General features: G+C 38.1%; 1 protein-coding gene across 2 annotated transcripts in view; it reads left to right on the top strand.

Moving 5' to 3' along the window:
- Nucleotides 1–16,342, top strand: part of ZNF385D (zinc finger protein 385D) — a gene marked incomplete at its 5' end in the record, with an annotated part of 940,271 nt that extends 923,929 nt beyond the window's left edge. For both annotated transcript variants that reach the window (XM_082840504.1, XM_082840505.1), the window contains 3 exons: nucleotides 5,089–5,267; nucleotides 6,324–6,425; nucleotides 15,303–16,342. In XM_082840504.1, coding sequence (XP_082696630.1) covers nucleotides 5,089–5,267; nucleotides 6,324–6,425; nucleotides 15,303–15,536 — 515 coding nt within the window. In that variant the 3' untranslated portion in view covers nucleotides 15,537–16,342. The remainder of the gene's footprint in view (nucleotides 1–5,088; nucleotides 5,268–6,323; nucleotides 6,426–15,302) is intronic.
- Nucleotides 16,343–19,468: the final 3,126 nt, after the last annotated feature.

Genomic DNA, 19,468 nt, shown 5'->3' with positions numbered 1-19,468 from the left:
TCTTTGGACACCAAGTCCATCCCCACTGGTGCTGTGTGGCTTGCCTCCCCTTCTGTTCCCACTTCGTAGCTCTTCCTCAGAGGACGTTTCTGATGCTAAAAGCAAAGTTCTCCTCTCCTCTGTTTCCCTTGTGTCTACTTTCACCTCTGCCATTTGGACTTGGGATGCATTACTGATGAGTCAACAAATTACTTTCAACCAGGGAGCTAACAGAAATAACACAATTTTTTACTCATTTGCGGCATTCCTTGGTCACCTGATACCATGGATGCCATTCTGGGTGCTTACTGTTTGTTGATATGCTGATAAAACAAACCAAAGATTTCATTTCAAAGACGAAATAAAATTAAGATTGACATGGAAAATACATAGTATATATGAGGTCAGGGTAATAAAAGGTTAATTTGACATTTAGAGGATTAAAAACAAGAGAGAACATGGAAGCTCTTGATGCCAATTATACCCTTCAGGTGTAGAGATTCAAAACAACTTTCTTTCCTTAGGACACACAGAGTTGGACTATAATGCCATTTTACTGAATGTTATAAATAAACACATCAAAAAACACCTTTGCATTTTGCTGTTTGTATGGAGGCTGACCACTTTCCTGCCCATGTATCTATAAGCTGGAATCATCTGAACTTGTCAATGAGAAGGTAACTAAACGATCACTGGCAGTCACGTGGGTTTGCTAAGGGTCTAGTCTAACACTATTAAATCTCATCTCATGGACATTCTGGAAAATTGAACTTTAAGGTATTGATATATATTTTATAGAAAGGTGAATTTTGCAGACTCTACCAGGCTACATTTCCCTATAAAATGATCTCTCTGAAACTTCCTTTGTACTGTTTAGACAGTTAATCTGACAGCTTGAATTGAGGCTTAAAATAGCCATATTTTGTACCTATAATACTCCTTATGAAAATCTATCCTAAGGAAATAACCTTAGAAGAGAGTTTAAAAGATTAACAAGTAGGATGTTCATTACACAATAATTATACAGGGAAAAAAAAAAGAAAATAATCCAAATGTCTAATATTAGATAAGTGGTTAAATATATAACGTTCATGTATTGTAAGCCTATGCTGTCATTAAAAATCATGTGCATTTTTAAAAGTATGTATAAGTCCAAGGGAAGTTCTATACAAAATTACTTTAACTAAGTTATCCAGACTTTTTAAAATGCACATATACAAATAGAAAATAAAAGACTGGTACATGATGACCACCATTAATATTTTGATATGCTTCTGCTTCTCCTTGATGGAATTCTGGGGTTTTTTCCATTTTAAAGAAATTTCCCCAATTTTCCTGATGACCTAAAGAATGACTGATTTAATTTTAAAAAGTCATTTGCCAGTTTTCTTGCTCACCCACCTTTCCTTTATGCCAGTACCTAACTTAAGAGCCATCTAAAAAAGGAAGTTGCAAAGATGATGAGGAATTAAAGGGAGGGCTAGCCTCTATTCACTCTGCAGCACATATTATTTTGATTTTTGCAGATACAATATCTTGACCCAAGGCAATCAAAAGCAAACAAATAAAAAAAGCAAACAAAATCAGTATTTCTAGGAGCACGATGACTTGCTGCATTTAAACTGTGGTTGGAGAACGGCTCCACATTTCAGGAATCATGGAAGCTTCAAACGAATGTCATTATCAGTGATGGCCTTTTAAAAGTGATGGGAAGAAAATAGTCCCTTTAAAGTACAGAAGCAGCTTTGCAATGGCCCTACTGTGCAATCACAGGGGAAGGCACAAGCCTTGCGAGATGTTTACACATTGTTGGAATCTGAGGTATTCAAACCTGCCATCACAAAGCCACTGTCATTTATTATAGCGTCCTGGTTCCGGGTACTCTGCTGAGCAGAAAGGAGCATTACAAGAAAGCAAGGGGAACGGGGATTTGAAAGACTCAAATTAAAATCCGAGTTTAGAAAAGACTTCATTAACAAAATAGAAAAATTAAAGGTACTATGAGAGATTCCTGTGTCACTGGAATTCAGCTAGCTCAGACATCCTTAGTGGATTTCTAGCTAAATCCCCATAGCTCTAAGGACTTAATTAGAAATCCACTTTCTACCTGCCAGTAACTTCAAGTAGTGTTTGCTTTGTGAGCTGGGCAAGTAACTTAACCTTTCTGAGTCTCAGTTTGTTATCTGAGTGCATGATAATAGCACCTAAACTCGTGGGTGGCTAAGAGCAGGTCAATAATTTATCACAATATGTGCAATGTTTAAAAAATAAAATAAGTATCAGTTCTCCTAATAGTCACTATTTTAGAGTATTCATGCAATCTGATCTCTCAAAACTATAAATGCTTGAAAATTAAGAGTAGTACATCTCTCCTTAATTGTAGCTGTACTTGAAGGAAAAACAGCTACCTTTACAGGCTGTTCAAGCTTTAAGATCTTATAAAATGATCTAATATCTATTTAATTATGACTGACAAGCTGCTCCTAGATGCAGGAGGTTACATTGCACAAACGTTCCACTCTACGTGATGATGAATAGTAACCCCAGAGTCAAAGCTATTAGCTGAAGTTTTTCACCCAGTCTCAGCACAATTTTAACCACATGTGTTTGGTGTGTGTGTGTGTGTGCATGTGTGTGTAAGGCATGCATGAGTGTGTATATTTAACTTTCCTATCTTTACTAGCTTTTGTGGAGAGACTACACTGACATAATAATGCTAATGACACAGTGATTTTTCTGAGGTTGGGTAATTCTCCAATGCTCACGTATCTTCTGTTTCTTTCCTTCCCCTAGGGACAGGACATAGGTGGGTCTTAGCTTGCCAGAGATAATATGGAGAATGTCTGTTTTCTGGATTTTTACTTACTGTTGCTATTGGTAGCAACTTAGTATTGGGAGCAACTTTTTTGAATTTCTTCTCCTCCTAACCCACCTGTCACTCAATCCTGAGGCAAGCCACCCACGCCTGACTTTTTTTTGTCCTCCCAGGCAAGATGAAGTACTTCCATATCAGTGAATAGGTAGAAACAGTTTTCTGAACCATTCTGGTTGCCACTATCAAACGCCAGCTCAAATCACATAGGATATTAACCAGAGTGAGTCAAAGGGCCTTCAAGAAAGGATGAGGGGCTTCCCTGGTGGCGCAGTGGTTGAGAGCCCGCCTGCCGATGCAGGGGACGCGGGTTCGTGCCCCGGTCCGGGAGGATCCCACATGCCGCGGAGCGGCTGGGCCCGTGAGCCATGGCCGTTGAGCCTGCACGTCCGGAGCCTGTGCTCCGCAACGGGAGAGGCCACGACAGTGAGAGGCCCGCGTACCGCAAAAAAAAAATAAAGTCAGGATGAGAATTTGTCTCTTACTGACTGCTATTTAGACATTCCTAAGCCACAGCGGCCCCAGGAGAGCTTCTCAGTTTGACTATAGAGGTTGCATGGGAAAAAAATATTTTGATAAAATCACCTGTTTGGATAGAGAAGGTTGGATAACCCTCTACTCACATAGTGGCACAAAAGCTTTGAATTTGTAGGAAGATGGTATAAATGAAGGTAGGAGAAAACAGTGTGTGTGTGTGTGTGTGTGTGTGTGTGTGTGTGTATGCATATATATACTCATTCATTAATTATTTGTGTAGGTATGTATTGCTCACCAGAACATTGCTTGCCCTACTCTCATTTATGGTATCTTCATACAAAGCAGAAAGCATTAGGTCACTATATTGCAGTGGACATGGGTGAAAGTGAACCCCGGGGCAGCCTCACTGCTACCACCACCACTACCACATGGTTCTTTGACTCCGTATTTCAGCCTCTCCCGTCTTCTCACAAAACGTTGACTTTTTTCTCTCTCCTTAATATGTTGAGATATGAACATTTTCATTGCTGTGCATAAGAAAATGAGATTCAAAGTGGGGAACCTAAGTGGTAAAAATATGCATTTTTTAATATTGGACTCAGTAAAGGTATCATTTTAAAGAGAGAAACGTATGGCTCTAAACCTGTTCCGTGTGTGCATTGCCTCTTATTGAAGACATGGGTGATTGACATGGAGCTGGAGGGCCCTCAGCATCTTTTCTTCATTGATATGGAATGATTCTGAGAGGCAGGCCCAAGAACCAGAAGTTAAGAATTTCTCTTTTTTTCTATGCTTCCAGAACTGATAACAATCTAATAAATACAATTAGGAAGGTGAAACCCCTAAATCAGGATTTAGAAAACCAGAATGGCAGAAAGGACATCAATGATTACAAGAGAAAATTTCATAGCAAAAACATATGGCTAAATGAGAAAAGTAAAGAATACTTATCAACTCCAAGGAGAAGGAAATTGTGAGCAAAGTTTTTGAAAGCAAACTGCTATCCTGAATTTTATTGTTTAAAAAAAGCAAATCTTGATAAGTAGAATTACATTAGTTATGTGGGACAGCCAAAAGATGTGACTGGTTTAATAAAAAGAAGGGTTTCTTTACAGTGTATCTGCTTAGCCGGTGAATCCCCCCGTTTTTTACTCATTTGTTTATATTTGAAATTTCATAGCCAATCAGTGTGAACTTTGCTATTCTAATAGGACTTTTTTTTCCAGAGTCATTGAGATCTCTATGCAATTACTCTCCCTCTTTGATCCTAAACCCCATAGCCAGGAAAGCTTGTTTGTATTCTATTTAGAAAGTGGGCCTTTAATTAGTGCCACTTCTGTAAACACACCGTGTTTAAACTGATTACACTTGTTACACCTCACCTCCAACTACACCTGTAGCAACTAAATCACTCTTCCTCATCAGCTATCATTTATGTCTCGTTAGCATCAAGAGGAAATGAAAAGAAGTCACACCCATTTAATTTCATCTCAGGACTTTTAAGTTTAGTTCCTGTACTGATGGTGCTTATTTGTAAAACAGGACATTATAAAAAGATGAGTGATTAAGTCATGTTATATAAGGTGATCAGAGCACATTGTTACAGTTTTCTATGTCATAAGCATATTTCAAGCATAATCCCTGGAAGAACTGCATTCAAACTCGGCATCACATCATGTTGTGTTGTTGTATCGTTTCCTGGAGGAGATTACTAACTAAGATTTTCCCCCTCTTTTTTCTTTTGTGAATATTCCTGGCAGGTACTAAGCACAAAACGATGCTAGAAGCTCGGAACGGCAGTGGGACTATCAAAGCCTTCCCTAGGGTAGGTGTGAAAGGCAAAGGACCAGTGAATAAGGGGAATACAGGCCTGCAGAACAAAACGTTTCACTGTGAAATCTGTGATGTGCACGTCAACTCGGAAACACAGCTTAAACAGGTAGGCGGTACCCATTCTAGAAGTGAAAACAGATGGGGGTCATGCACGAGCAGACTGTGTGCTTCCTCTGTTCCCTTTCTTTTCTGTTTTTCTCTCCCATCCAACCATCCATCCATCCATCCATCCATCCGTCCATCCATCCATCCACTTAGCTTCTTATTCACTCTCCTTATTTATTTATGCATATTTTGGTTGGTTAAAGGAATACTAAAATGTAATGGCTTCTAAGATCTTTCTGAAATTGCCTGAAGTGAGTCTGTGCTATTTTTGTATATGAAGAGTGGGAGGAAAGGGGGTAGTAGATCTTTTCTTTACCAGGTTTCCCACTCAAAAGTGTTGATTTCCTTTAAAGGTCAAATTTCAATGTTCCATTTTTACTTGTTTAGATATTTACATGCTACCACTAATTTTATGCTGTGCTCTTCTTTTATTTTATGTACTCTATTACATGGTGGTGTACTGTATTTCTAAATCCTGCAGCCACCTGCTAACATGATGACTAATCCTGTTGCATTCACTTTTACTCTGAATAGCCTTCCAAAGAGATCAGTTCTACGTTTCTAGTTGAAGTCCCAGCCCTCATATAGTGTTGTGTTTTATATGCAGACGTACATTCTTGCACTGATTTTTACACACCTTAGTTATTTATCTTTAGAATTTAAGGGGTTGACATTTGGCTGTACAAATGTGAGGATAAATATTAGTATGGAAATAAATTCATGCCCGCCTGGCCATCTTTGTTTATTTGCACATAAAATTCCTTCAGACATTTATTTCCTTTGTAAATGTCCATAAAACAAGATCTGTGCAGTAATAAGGAAAAATGCTGGGAAAAAGAAGACCCTGCTATTTGTTTAAAATAGACTAAAACGGCTAGCACAAAGGTATCTCTCCTCAAAGCATCAGCGTCTGAGGACAAAAGTGCACGCTCTTGTATTTTTGTCTTTCTTCAACTTGCATGAAATAATTAATATCCTGCCCCAGGTTAAAACAATATTTATGAAGGGTTTGGGGGATAATTTTTTTAAAGCTGTCATTTTTAATTGCTTTTAATAGCATATTAGCAGTAGAAGGCACAAAGACAGAGCTGCTGGGAAGCCCCCGAAACCTAAATACAGTCCTTACAACAAACTGCAGAAGGCAGCACATCCGCTGGGGGTGAGTGTCCTTTTTGCTTCCCAATAGAGAGTAGCCTTTCTTTCTTTTTTTTTATTTAATAAATTTATTTATTTGTCTATATTTTATTTTTGGCTGCATTGGGTCTTCGTTGCTGCACACAGGCTTTCTCTAGTTGTGGTGAGCGGGGGCTACTCATGGTTGCGGAACGTGGGCTTCTCACTGCGGTGGCCTCTCTTGTTGTGGAGCATGGGCTCTAGGTGCCCGGGCTTCAGTAGTTGTGGCACGCAGGCTCAGTAGTTGTGGCACACGGGCTTCATTGCTCCATGGCATGTGGGATCTTCCCGGACCAGGGCTCCAAACCGTGTCCCCTGCATTGGCAGGAGGATCCTTAGCCACTGTACCACTAGGGAAGCCTGAGAATAGCCTTTCATGTCCTGCAGTCTACTCACTGAACTTGGATTTTTTTTTGTCAGTTACTAAATGAAATGAATGGAAGATACCTAAGTAAAGACAAACAATTGATGTGAAAGTCCAACTCCTACTCCACCAACAGAATCATTGGTTTCGTGAGTTGTTTGAGTGTTTTGTCACCATTAGCCAAAGTCCGACGTCTTATCTTTTTAGTTGGGCACAGGTTTACAGCAGAGCATGGGGGTAGGAGGAAAACCAAACTCTTTTGTGTCAGGTAGGTAATCGCATGAAATCTGGACTTGAGGTTAGTGGATACTATTAGGAAAAGGTCGGTGAAAACAAATTCTTGCATCTCCTTTTTAAGGTCTTCAGGAGACAAAGCACCAGTATTGTTGATTCCCTCAACAATTTTGTCTTTTGAATAACACACTCTCAAAGACATGGCTCCTTTTAAAAATTATTCACCTAAGGACACTATCTAAGGCCTGGGAAATATTTCCTGAGACATGCCCTCTTGTTTTAGATTAGTAAACATATTAGTACTGATGTCCTGGCCTAGAATTTTTGTAGGATTTTAGGGGAAGTCTGTAAATCTCCTGACATCTTAAGCTAATATTTATAAGCATATGCTTTTGTTCTGGTTGAAATGACGATAGCTTACATCTAAGAGACCCAGGGCTCTGCATTGTTTAGCTGTAATAAACCATAACTGTGTGCATAAAAAAATTAAGATGAAGAACAATTGATCTACAGTATGTGCTGAATTATGCATTTTGAAATCTGTTTTCTTCAAAATAGATCTTATTAATAATCAGTGCTACTGTGTGCTGCTGACACGTGAAAATACAGTTAAAGGAAAACTGTAGTCATCCATTATGAGACCTCAGAATGAGTTGACCCAATTAATTTTGTAGCATCACCCATTTTTATGCAAATGAAGTCATTTTACTCTCTTGCATAGAATCAATTTTAGCTGCATTGAGTGGCTGTGAATTCTTCATGGAACTGATGTTTCAGCACCACTAGTCATAACCTGAGTGCTCTTTCTGACCTACGTAGATGAAGCTTTCAACAGTCAAGTGAATGGTTCTTAAATAAACAGAGAAGTCAAATTGTGTTAATGTTAGCTTCCAAACCTCCTGTTTAACTGTCACTGTTACTATTTCCATAAACGGGACCATTCCCTTCCTGAGAACAGCCATCTTACTAATGCTACTAGTCAGAGAATGAACTGATTTTATATAGTAGGTTTGAGAGAATGTTGCTACCAATGCAAGCAAAACACGTCAAACTTTTAGGGAAGATAAGTTTTCTTTGCTTCTTTATTGAAAGTGGAATTTCATTATTTTTATAATGTCTCTTGATTGGTACTCACATCTTACTAGGATACTCACTTGACATACTTGCATAGTCTAATAGTAGCTGACAGCATTAATTAATCTCTCTTTAAAAATGTCTATACCCTGCTAGTTAAAATGTGTGTAAAGAGTTCAGTAAATTCCCTTTTTTTTCTCAAGATGAATACTTTCCTCATGAGGTATATTTATCACAAAAATAAAATAGAGAGCTGGAACTCCTGGCTTGGGTTCTCTTCCCTCCACCATAACTAAACTGCCCTGGAGCCCAAAGGGAGGGTGGCCTCACTGAGGCTGCCAGCTCTGGAAGGGCCCCAGCAGCCAAAGCTGCAGCGGTCCTGGGGACCATGGGCCGGATCACTCATCCTGGGGTAAGCCAGCTGCCATGTCATGTGGACACTCAAGCAGCCCTAAGGAGAGATCCATGTAGCAACGAACTGAGGCTTTCTACCTAGAGCCACATGACCGTGTAGATGACAGGCTTTTGGCACTCCAGCCAGGCATGAGGGCTGTACCTCTGAGGTGGGAGAGCCAAGTTCAGGACAGTGGTCCACAAGAGACCTCCCAGCTCCACATAATATCAAATGACGAAAATCTCCCAGAGACCTCCATCTCAACACCAAGACCCAGCTCCACTCAATGACCAGCAAGCTACAGTGCTGGACACCCTATGCCAAACAACTAGCAAGACAGGAACACAAACCCATCCATTAGCACAGAGGCTGTCTAAAATCATAAAAAAGCCACAGACACCCCAAAACACACCACCAGACATGGACCTGCCCACCAGAAAGACAAGATCCAGCCTTATCCACCAGAACACAGGCACTAGTCCCCTCCACCAGGAAGCCAACCCAACCCACTGAACCAATCTTAGCCACTGGGGACAGACATCAAAAACAATGGGAACTAGGAACCTGCAGCCTGCAAAAAGGAGACCCCCAAACACAGTAAGTTAAGCAAAATGAGAAGACAGAAAAACACACAGCAGACAAAGGAGCAACATAAAAACCCACCAGACCTAACAAAAGAAGAGGAAATAGGCAGTCTACCTGAAAAAGAATTCAGAACAATGATAGTAAAGATGATCCAAAATCTTGGAAATAGAATGGACAAAATACAAGAAATGTTTAACAAGGACTTAGGAGAACTAAAGAGCAAACAAACAGTGATGAACAACACAATAAATGAAATTTAAAATTCTCTAGAAGGGATCAATAGCAGAATAACTGAGGCAGAAGAACAGATAAGTGACCTGGAAGATAAAATAGTGGAAATGACTACTGCAGAGCAGAATAAAGAAAAAAGAATGAAGAGAATTGAGGACAGTCTCAGAGACATCTGGAACAACATTAAATGCACCAACATTCAAATTATAGGGCTCTCAGAGGAAGAAGAGAAAAAGAAAGGGACTGAGAAAATATTTCAAGAGATTATAGTTGAAAACTTCCCTAATATGGCAAAGGAAATAGTTAATCAAGTCTAGAAAGTGCAGAGAGTCCCATACAGGATAAATCCAAGGAGAAACATGCCAAGACACATATTAATCAAACTATCAAAAATTAAATACAAAGAAAAAATATTAAAAGCAGCAAGGGAAAAACATCAAATAACACACAAGGGAATCCCCATAAGGTGAACAGCTGATCTTTCAGCAGAAACTCTGCAAGCCAGAAGGGACTGGCAGGACATATTTAAAGTGACGAAAGGGGAAAACCTACAATCAAGATTACTCTGCCCAGCAAGGACCTCATGCAGACTTGACTGAGAAATTGAAACCTTAGCAGACAAGCAAAGCTAAGAGAATTCAGCATCACCAAACCAGCTTTACAACAAATGCTAAAGGAACTTCTCTAAACAGAAAACACAAGAGAAGTAAAAGACCTACAATAACAAACCCAAAACAATTAAGAAAATGGTAATAGGAACATACATATCAATAATTACCTTAAATGTAAATGGATTAATTACTCCCACCAAAAGACATAGAATGGTTAAATGGATACAAAAACAAGACCAGTATATATGCTGCCTACAAGAGACCACCTCAGACCTAAGAAAAAATACAGACTGAAAGTGAGGGGATGGAAAAAGATATTCCATACAAATGGAAATCAAAAGAAAACTGGAGTAGAAATTCTCATATCAGACAAAATAGACTTTAAAACAAAGACTATTACGAGAGACAAAGAAGGACATTACATAATGATCAAGGGATCAATCCAACAAGAAGATATAACAACTGTAAATATTTCTGCACCCAACATAGGAGCACCTCAACATAAGGCAAATACTAACAGCCATAAAAGGGGAAATCAACAGTAACACAACGATAGTAGGGGACTTTAACACCCCACTTTCACCATTGGACAGATCACCCAAAATGAAATTAAATAAGGAAACAGAAGCTTTAAATGATACATTAAACAAGATGGACTTAATTGATATTTATAGGACATTCCATACAAAAACAACAGAATACACTTTCTTCTCAAGTGCTCATGGAACATTCTTCCGGATAGATCATATTTTGGGTCACAAATCAAGCTTTGGTAAATTTAAGAAAATTGAAATCGGATCAAGTATCTTTTCTGACCACAACACTGTGAGACTAAATATCAATTACAGGAAAAAAGCTGTAAAAAATAAAACCACATGGAGGCTAAACAATACACTACTTAATAACCAAGAGATCAGTGAAGAAATCAAAAAAATCTGGAAACAAATGACAATGAAACACGATGATCCATAACCTATGGGATGCAACAAAAGCAGTTCTAAGAGGGAAATTTATAGCAATACAATCCTACCTTAAGAAACAAGAAATATCTCAAATAAACAACCTAACCTTACACTTAAAGCAATTAGAGAAAGAAGAACAAAAAACCCCCCAAAGTTAGCAGAAGGAAAGATATCATAAAAATCAGATCAGACATAAATGAAAAAGAAATGAAGGAAACTGTAGCAAAGGTCAATAAAACTAAAAGCTGGTTCTTTGAGAAGATAAAGAAAAATGATAAAGCATTAGCCAGACTCATCAAGAAAAAAAAGGGAGAAGACTCAAATCAATGGAATTAGAAATGAAAAAAGGAGAAGTAACAATTGACACTGCAGAAATACAAAGGATCAAGAGAGATTACTTCAAGCACCTATATGCCAATAAAATGGACAACCTGGAAGAAACGGACAAATTCGTAGAAATGCACAACCTTCCGAGATTGAACCAGGAGGAAATACAAAATATGAACAGACCAATCACAAGCACTGAAATTGAAACTGTGATAAAAAATCTTCCAAAAAAACAAAAGCCCAGGACCAGATGGCTTCACAGGCAAATTCTATCAAACATTTAGAGAAGAGCTAACACCTATCCTTCTCAAACTCTTCCAAAATATAGCAGACAGAGGAATGTTCCCAAACTCATTCTACGAGGCCACCATTACCCTGATACCAAAACCAGACAAAATGTCACAAAGAAAGAAATTTATAGGCCAGTATCACTGACGAACATAGACGCAAAAATCCTCAACAAAATACTAGCAAACAGAATTCAACAGCACATTAAATGAATCATACAACATGATCAAGTGGGGTTTATCCCAGGAATGCAAAGATTTTTCAATATATGCAAATCAATCAATGTGATACACCTTATTAACAAATTGAAGGAGAAAAACCATATGATCAACTCAATAGATGAAGAGAAAATTTTCGACAAAATTCAACACCCATTTATGATAAAAAAAACCTCCAGAAGTAGGCTTAGAGGGAACTTTCCTCAACATAATAAAGGCCATATATGAAAAACCCACAGCCAACATTGTCCTCAATGGTGAAAAACTGAAACCATTTCCACTAAGATCAGGAACAAGACAAGGTTGCCCACTCTCACCACTGTTATTCAACATCGTTTTGGAAGTTTTAGCCACAGCAATCAGTGAAGAAAAGATATAAAAGGAATCCAAATCGGAAAGGAAGAAGTAAAGCTGTCATTGTGTGCAGATGACATGACACTATACATAGAGAATCCTAAAGATGCTACCAGAAAACTACTAGAGCTAATCAATGAATTTGGTAAAGTAGCAGGATACAAAATTAGTGCACAGAAATCTCTGGCATTCTTATACACTAATGATGAAAAATCGGAAAGTGAAATTAAGAAAACACTCCCATTTACCATTGCAACAAAAAGAATAAAATATCTAGGAATAAACCTACCTAAGGAGAAAAAAGACCTGTATGCAGAAAATTATAAGACACTGATGAAAGAAATTAAAGATGATACAAAAAGATGGAGAGATATACCATGTCCTTGGATTGGAAGAATAAACATTATGTAAATGACTTTACTGCCCAAAGCAATCTACAGATTTAATGCAATCCCTATCAAACTACCACTGGCATTTTTCACAGAACTAGAACAAAAAAGTTCACAATTTGCATGGAAAAACAAAAGACCCTGAATAGTGAAAGCAATCTTGAGAAAGAAAACGAAGTTGGAGGAATCAGGCTCCCTGACTTTAGACTATACTACAAAGCTACAGTAATCAAGACAGTATGGTACTGGCACAAAAACAGAAATATAGATCAATGGAACAGGATAGAAAGCCCAGAGATAAACCCATGCACATATGGACACCTTATCTTTGATAAAGGAGGCAAGAATATACAGTGGAGAAAGGACAGCCTCTTCAATAAGTGGTGCTGGGAAAACTGGACAGCTACATGTAAAATAATGAAATTAGAACATTCCCTAACACCATACACAAAAATAAACTCAAAATGGATTAAATACCTAAATGTAAGGCCAGACACTACCAAACTCTTAGAGGAAAACGTAGGCAGAACACTTTAGGACATAAATCACAGCAAGATCCTTTTTGACCCACCTCCTAGAGAAATGGAAATAAAAACAAAAACAATACAAATGAAACCTAATGAAACTTAAAAGCTTTTGCACAACAAAGGAAACCATAAACAAAACGAAAAGGCAACCCTCAGAATGGGAGAAAATATTTGCAAATGAAGCAATATACAAAGAATTATTCTCCAGAATTTACAAGCAGCCAGTGCAGCTCAAGATCAAAAAAACAAACACCCCGATCCAAAAATGCAGAGAACACGTAAATAGACATTTCTCCAAAGAAGATATTCAGATTGCCAACAAACACATGAAAGAATGCTCAACATCATTAATCATTAGAGAAATGCAAATCAAAACTACAATGAGGTATCACCTCACACCTTTCAGAATGGCCATCATCAAAAAATCTACACACAATAAATGCTGGAGAGGGTGTGGAGAAAAGGGAACCCTGTTGCACCGTTGATGGGAATGTAAATTGATACAGCCGCTATGGAGAACAGTATGGAGGTTTCTTAAAAAATTTAAAATAGAACTACCATATGACCCAGCAATCCCGCTACTGGGCATATACCCTGAGAAAACCAAAATTCAAAAAGAGGCATGTACCAAAATGTTCATTGCAGCTCTATTTACAATAGCCCGGAGATGGAAACAACCTAAGTGCCCGTCATCGGATGAATGGATAAAGAAGATGTGGCACATATATACAATGGAATATTACTCAGCCATAAAAAGAAACGAAATTGAGCTATTTGTAATGAGGTGGATAGACCTAGAGTCTGTCATACAGAGTGAAGTAAGTCAGAAAGAAAAAGACAAATACCGTATGCTAACACATATATATGGAATTTAAGAAAAAAAATGTCATGAAGAACCTAGGGGTAAAGCAGGAATAAAGACGCAGACCTCCTAGAGAACGGACTTGAGGTTATGGGGAGGGGGAAGGGTGAGCTGTGACAGGGCGAGAGAGAGTCATGGGCATATACACACTAACAAACGTAGTAAGGTAGATAGCTAGTGGGAAGCAGCCGCATGGCACAGGGATATTGGCTCGGTGCTTTGTGACAGCCTGGAGGGGTGGGACAGGGCGGGTGGGAGGGAGGGAGACGCAACAGGGAAGACATATGGGAACATATGTTTATGTATGACTGATTCACTTTGTTATAAAGCAGAAACTAACACACCATTGTAAAGCAATTATACCCCAATAAAGATGTTAAAAAAAAAAAAAAAGAGTCATGTACCACAATGTTCATTGCAGCTCTATTTACAATAGCCAGGACATGGAAGCAGCCTAAGTGTCCATCAACAGGTGAATGGATAAAGAAGATATGGCACATATATACAGTGGAATATTACTCAGCCATAAGAAGAAACGAAATTGAATTATTTGTAGTGAGGTGGATGGACCTAGAGTCTGTCATACATAGTGAAGTAAGTCAGAAAGAGAAAAACAAATACGGTATGCTAACACATATATATGGAATCTAAAAAAAAAAAAAAAGGTCATGAAGGACCTAGGAGCAAGATGGGAATGAAGACGCAGATTTACTAGAGAATGGACTTGAGTATAGGGGGAGGGGGGAGGGTAAGCTGGACAAAGTGAGAGAGTGGCATGGACATATATACACTACCAAACGTAAAATAGATAGCTGGTGAGAAGCAGCCGCATAGCACAGGGAGATCAGCTCGGTGCTTTGTGACCACCTAGAGGAGTGGGATAGGGAGGGTGGGAGGGAGGGAGACGCAAGAGGGAAGAGATATGGGGACCTATGAATATGTATAACTGATGCACTTTGTTATAAAGCAGAAACTAACACACCATTGTAAAGAAATTATACTCCAATAAAGATGTTAAAAAAATAAAATAAAATAAAGTACTTTCCTGGAGGACTTTGTAACATCATAGGTCAAACCATTTTCCGGGATCTTCCAATTTTCCCAAAAGGAAAGATGTTCTACACTTTACATTATTTTTTAAAATTTATTTTATTGAAATACAGTTGATTTACAATGGTGTGTTAATTTCTGCTCTAAAGCAAAGTGATTCAGATATATATATATATATATATATATATATTCTTTTTATGTTCTTTTCCATTTTGGTTTCTCTCAGGATATTGAATATAGGTTTCCCACTTTGCGTGATTTTTATCATCAATTCCCAGGTGTGAGTTTATCTTTGTATTTGTTGACTGCTGTATTTTAAAAGCTGCTCACCCTTTTGGATTCTCATTGAAGACTTTTGTTCATCTACTCTTTTTTTTCCCCCCTACCTTGCAGGTAAAATTAGTATTTTCAAAAGAACCTTCAAAGGCTTTGGCTCCACGAATTCTACCAAACCCTCTGGCAGCTGCAGCGGCTGCTGCGGTTGTGGCAGTGAATTCCCCCTTCAGCCTCCGAACTGCTCCAGCAGCCACACTGTTCCAGACTTCTGCAGTCCCTCCAGCCCTCCTGCGGCCAGCTCCTGGACCCATTCGGACCGCCCACACTCCTGTGCTGTTTGCTCCTTACTGAATTCCAAATGGGAGTAACTGTACTGCAATAATTTTTCAAAAAACACAAAACAAAAAGAGAACTATGCAGTGTTTATTTATAGTTTAAAGTATACCTGAAGAGCCAGGACTTTTGATAGTGAATTGAAAAGATTATTAAAAAAAAAAAAAAAAAGGAGGGAGGTTTAGGGGTGGGAGGGAGGGGTGGTATTTTCTCCAAATTAAAGCATTCCTCTTGAACATTGAGTGTTTTAGAAGTGATCTCCAGCATTGACTTGTAGTGGTATCTAGAACTTCTGAAGCCTTTGTGACTGTGCTTTTGGGCACTTGTTTCCCCCTGCATTGTCTTTCCTGCTTTATGAGACAGCTATACATTGTCTAAGGGCATTAACTGGTTCCAATGTACATATAACAATTTACTCTGTAGATTAAAATAATACAAAAAAAAAAAAAAAGAAAAAGAAAAAAACACAAAAAACAAAAGCAACACTGTGAATAGTAGTACCCGTGCTGTTCCTCTTGCTATGACAGCAATTCCTGGGTATTTATCCCAACAAAAGTAGATACAGTAGATGTCTTGTAAAAACAATAGTGCTGTGTCTCAATCTATGCCACTAGGTTTTCAAGAATTGGAAAAGGTAGAACGAACAACTATTTCATGCCTGTAAGCAGTCAAAAACTAAACACCACTGGATGGTGTGGGGGAGGTCCCTGGTTCACATTCTCCCATCCTACCCAGCTTGGAGATGACTTTAAGTTCAGAATAAAAGAACAGGGCTAAGCAAAGAGGTGGGAGAGATTAATAAAAATGGTTTCTTACAAAGTACTTTTCCCTCCCCCTGGAACAGTGTTGCTGGAAATAGGAAGTGTTTGTAAAACACCTATATCTGAAAACAGGTAAACCCATGCATCATAGGTGTTCAGAAAGAAATCAGTATAACAATTCTGTTTCAAGGATAATGGATGATCCTAACCTAGCATGATAATGCAAAGTAAAGGTTTTTTTTAGTGCATATCCAATAAAAACAAAGAATATTGCATCTCTGCAATATCCCCTTTATATCAAACCAGTAGGGTTGTCTCTTCAGCAAAGGTTTCTGCTTTGACTATGATGGTAGACATTAGCTATTGTTGTGGGGGGTTTTGTTGTTTTTTTAGATTTCCTACTGACATGATATAAACAATTAATATATATTTAAATATTAGTAAACCAAAAAAATGAATCTGCATTAATTTCAGACCAAGGATGTAGAGTTAAAAAATACTGGTAAGATGCATTTGACCATCATTTCTCTAGTGGAGTTGTGAAACACTGACAGCCTTCAATATTCACCATAAGGCTGAAAGGAGTTGATGTTTTACCTTTAAAACAAGATTTTTCAGGGGTATATATAAATATATGTATATTGTATATATGTTAGAAAGATTAAGAGAATAACTTATAAAAAGAAAATCTATATAAAATAATTATATAACCATCCCGTGTTACATGTTATCATTAAGTTGGTAACAAATGGCATAAAAATAGCTGTGCCTTTAATTTGTGATAAAGGCTATTTGCTTTTTCCCATAGAAAGCTAACATATACCTATCATTATGATGGGGTTCGATGCAGCCAGTCTGTTGCATTAAGAATAATGACACTCAAACTCAGAACAATGAAAACATGTACAAATCCACCCTACCAGATTTAGGTTTAGAGAAAAAAAAATATTTTTGAAAGGTTTTGTAAAGACTATTTAAAAATATAGGGAAAGGCTGCGTATGGCCTTCCTGAAACTGCTCTTATCTAAACTGTAGTAGACTTTTGAGAGGTCTAAAGACTCAAGGTGAAACAATTTGAGAGATGGGTATTTAGTATTTGTCATTTTATATTTAAGAAACACCCATAATGTGCTTGGTGCTCAACGTTAAACATGGTCTTTGGAGTTCTTCTCCACCATATAGCTAAAGACATTTGTCATATAAATATATCTTTAAAGCAGTTGACTTTATAGAACTTTTGTTAAACAACCAACCAAAAGAAAAAAGGAAGGAAGGAAGGGAGGAAGAAAGGAAGGAAAAGAAAAGAAAAAGTATTCCATCAGTCTTTGGTAAGAGGAATTTCAAACCATACATCTTCTGCCTGAACATGTTTGTTACAATTGAAATTTGTTTTTGAAAGTATCTGGTGATATTGCATCTGCCAGTATCTCTACTTTCTGGTGTTAGTAAGTGTTTCCTTTTTCCACCCTCAGACCCTGCTAGTTCAGCCAGGGAGAGAGTTAGCTCATGAATTCTGTTGTTTGGGGCTGTCTATATCCTGTGTGACCAGCTTCTGACCGTTTTGAACTTCAGTTTCCTCTTTCTGCTTTGTCGAATATTTTCATCGTTCACTATGTCAGCCTGAATCCCTATCCAACTACATTTACACCTCTAAAAACCTCTCTTTCTGTTGGAGAACTTAGTGTCAATTGATGAAATCTTACTACAATGTACTTTTGCTGTTCTTCCCCATTTTCACCAAAGTGAAAGAGCCAGTCCACTAGAAGTCAGGGCCGGTGGGATACAAGAGTCCTGGATCACAAGGCGTTACTAACTTTAATGATTTGCTGGGAAACAAACAAATCAGCCATATTTTCTCCATCAGCCATAGGAGAAACCTCAGAAATACCTAAACCCCTTCTGCCTCACTTCACTATGGAACCATTTTTGTTTAAATGGTCTCTAAAATTGGAGTTGTAATCATCAGTTGTCTTTAACTCACTACCTAATAAAGGATGAAGCCTAACCATGGAACTTATGGTGGATTCTCTGTGAATTGGTTCCCAACATTCCATGTATTTATTAACACCAGATCCATATCTACCATTGTTCAGACTGCTATAAAGCTCTATCCTTTCCCTTAGGGAACTTCTTTTCATGAATAAAGATCAGTAATTCCAACTGATCAGCAGTAGTCCTCTGAACATCCCTGAGGGGGGTCTTACTTTATGGTTATACGTTCCTTCCCATGCATCATACCCATGGCAGGGATGGGATAGATAAAGCATCTCTGATTTCATTTGCAACAAATATAAATGCATTGCAAGAGTCAAATGCCTCTGGAAAAAACATTCTTGCACCTCATCCAGATTACCCAGACAACTGGAAACAGTCTTTGGGAAGGCACCGTATTTCTCTTCCGATAAAGCAGGTGATTACAAGTGACAAATCGCTCCTCTCACTGCTCCTGAACTTTGAAGAGTGGTTGTTGTGTACACCTAAGCACAGTTGTGTACACAGTTGGCTTTGGGCAATTTATATCATCACTGACTCATCTCAAATGATGCAATCTTCAGGTACCGTTGGGTTTCCGTTCCTCTCTTGCAATAATTCATTGCCGTTATCATCAGAGATATAATTTGGTTTTTAGAAAGGTGCTACATATTTTGTTGCCAAGGAACTAGTTAGCCAAGAGAGCATTTATACTCATTTGGAAATTAAAAGAGCAGGAAATCACAACACAAAGGAGTAAAAATGAAAAGGTTTTAAAAAAAGATTATTCAGAGTTTATTGTGGATGTGCTGATGTATGTTTTTAAGGTACAGAACCACCCCACAGTAGAGGTGGGCATTAAATTTCACTTACAATTAATAGCTTAAATTAATATCTTTGTCTCCACACCCATGGAGTGTTTCAACTTTCCTGAAGAAATCAGATCGTAAAGCTAAAAAATGACTCTGGTATAGAGACCTCTTCCTTCAAATCTGAATTGATCTATAGAACTAAACTACCTTTCTGTACATTAGCATGGATGACATTGTATTAACGTCTCTTTGTACACAGGAAAGCATCTTAAAGTGGTGAGGAAAACAATGAGCCTGAAAGAAATCAGAGCCTATTGTAGACTTTGTCCCTGCCTAGCAGGGTAACATTTAAATAGTCAATGAATGCTTTGTCCTTACTCTCTTCATCAGCAGTGTGGGTGAGAGT

Source organism: Leucopleurus acutus (assembly GCF_964270905.1).
Source record: "Leucopleurus acutus genome assembly, chromosome: 5".
In the NCBI taxonomy this organism is placed as follows: domain Eukaryota; kingdom Metazoa; phylum Chordata; class Mammalia; order Artiodactyla; family Delphinidae; genus Leucopleurus; species Leucopleurus acutus.
This window is presented reverse-complemented; position numbering and strand designations above follow the sequence as displayed.